The 2,450-nt window shown below is 30.6% G+C and overlaps 1 protein-coding gene across 1 annotated transcript in view; it reads right to left on the bottom strand.

Moving 5' to 3' along the window:
- Nucleotides 1–271: 271 nt before the first annotated feature.
- LOC106472159 (protein wntless-like) overlaps nucleotides 272–2,450 on the bottom strand; it is a 47,323-nt gene continuing 45,144 nt past the window's right edge. The window contains exons 9-10 of the mRNA XM_013932788.2: nucleotides 1,105–1,168; nucleotides 272–991 (exon numbers count right to left, since the gene is read on the bottom strand). Of these exons, the coding sequence (XP_013788242.2) occupies nucleotides 908–991; nucleotides 1,105–1,168 (148 nt within the window). The 3' untranslated portion in view covers nucleotides 272–907. The remainder of the gene's footprint in view (nucleotides 992–1,104; nucleotides 1,169–2,450) is intronic.

Genomic DNA, 2,450 nt, shown 5'->3' with positions numbered 1-2,450 from the left:
TATCCTAGGTAACATTACCCCACACTTGTGTTGTATCCTAGGTAACATTACCCCACACTTGTGTTGTATCCTAGGTAACATTACCCCACACTTGTGTTGTATCCTAGGTAACATTACCCCACACTTGTGTTGTGTCCTAGGTAACATCCTTTCATTTGTAGTAAATCTTTAACTATAATTATTTTTCTCTCATAACAAAAAAATGACCTAGTAGTAGTAGTAATACTGATGCAGAGTTTAAGTACTTATATAACCTTTAACTTTATATGAATTTTGTCACAAATACAGATTTTAATCAAGTCTGGACAACAGATATTCTAAGCAGAAAACCTAAGCTAATCAAAATATTCAAATTACAATCACTTACAAAATCTTTGAAAGAAATATTTTGTTTTTCATGTCTGAAATATTATTCAAGCATTTTAAAAAATATGTATCAATAAATCATAGAAAATGACATTTGATGCCCAAAAGGTTTTTCAACAAGGTGGTCACAAAATAAGTTAAACTTGATCAATATTCTAGGTCAAGCATTTAAGGTTCATAGAATTATTGAATCCAATCACAAAACTACTGTATTATTATTAGCCAAAATAGTTTTCATTTTTTAAACAACTGTTTATATATTGAATAATTATTACTTTATAACATGTAAACACAGCTACACTGATCAGACAGATTATCTTGTAATACTTAAAACCTTGTAGCGGTCCAGGTCCCCTTGAAAAAGAATATTTCTTTGCTTATCAATCAATTATAATAGTATGATTTTTCTTATAAATGTTGTGGTAGCAACTAGTTTTTTTTTTATAATAATTTTGACCACTGTTTACAACTGATTTGAATATTAATTATAATGCCTGAAGTACCTACTCCTTAAACACTAAAACCTATTTTTTTTTGACAGCTAGCCACTGTCAATTTCATATTTTATGAATAAAGCAGAGAATACAGCCAAGTTTTTCCCCAAGTCTGTCCTGCCACCCAGATACTGTATGAAGAATTAGGATAAATACTAAAATCCACTGTTATTTTGCCAGGTAACCACTACTAATTTCAATTCCTACAGTTTAAAATTATGGTTATGAACACAACAAAGGATACAGCCAAATTTGTTCCCAGGTCTGTCACCCAGATGCTGTAGAAAGGATTCTTCAGCTGGACACCTCTAGAAAATTACAAAAAATTTCTAACATTCATAACAAAGTTTCTACCAATTACAGAAGAAAAAGCAATTACATTTATTTCACTACCTATAACAAGAAACTACTTCTAAACAAACTCAGATTACCAACTGGTCCAATTGAAAACAATAATAAAGTGTAAAGCTTTGCCATAATCTGAGAGAAAGAGTGACTATTTGACTTAAAGTGTCCACAGGGAAAATGACAAGAGCTTAGGTAATTAGTTTAGTAGAGAAGAGGAAGTTGAATTTTTTCTTAAAATTCTCAAGCATTGAGTGTTTTTGTGGTAAATTAGCTGTCTAGTTATCATTCACACACAAAAATCGGCAACAGTTAAACTCTTTTTACCAGTATGTTGAGACCAAAATATACAGTTTCATTACTGCTTGTTGTTTGTCAGTTGGTTTCGAAGATAACATTGTCTTGATTATTGCACAAGCAAAAAAATCCAACTGTATACGTCACACATCTTGATATTTTAACGTCTCTGTTAAAATAGATGTGCTTGTTTTGATATATTATTAAAGTAATACAGTTCCCCAATTTTAATCTATAACCATATAAAATTAAAATTACCTTCAGGCTATAAGAAAGATTGCTTCAGTACATTCTTCAGTTACAGCTAAAAACTGATAATAACATTGTAGTAGTTACTTGTATTTTATACCTGTGATAAACAAGGGGTGCTCAAGAAAACCACAGAAACCATTTCTCATAATGAAGTTTCACAAACCTTAGTTAAATCCTTGTGATTCATCATGACAAATTTTATTGTATCACTAGAGTTCCAAAATCTTCTGCAGTTAGTCATGAATTAACCCTTTCACCACGGGGTGATATATTTTGCAGCACCTCATAACCATCATGTCTTTTGTAAACAAAAAATAAGAATTTTTATTTAAATATTTTTACTAAAAGTTTCTGTTTAATTATATGCTCTGAGTACAAAGTGACTTTCGCTAAAACTTTCTGTTTAATTATATGGTGTCAATGTTTACTTCTCCGAGTACAAAGTGAATTTTACTAAAACTTCCTGTTTAATTATATGGTGCCAATGTTGACTGCTCCAAGTACAAAGTGAATTTTACTCAAACTTTCTGTTTAATTATATGGTGCCAATGTTGACTGCTCCAAGTACAAAGTGAATTTTACTCAAACTTTCTGTTTAATTATATGGTGTCTGTGTTGACTGCTCCAAGTACAAAATGAATTTTACTAAAACTTTCTGTTTAATTATATGGTGTCTGTGTTGACTGCTCCAAGTAC

This window comes from Limulus polyphemus, unplaced genomic scaffold, assembly GCF_000517525.1.
Source record: "Limulus polyphemus unplaced genomic scaffold, Limulus_polyphemus-2.1.2 Scaffold5126, whole genome shotgun sequence".
Lineage (NCBI taxonomy): Eukaryota > Metazoa > Arthropoda > Merostomata > Xiphosura > Limulidae > Limulus > Limulus polyphemus.
The sequence above is the reverse complement of the archived record's forward strand: the minus strand, read 5'-3'. Positions and strand labels throughout refer to the sequence as shown.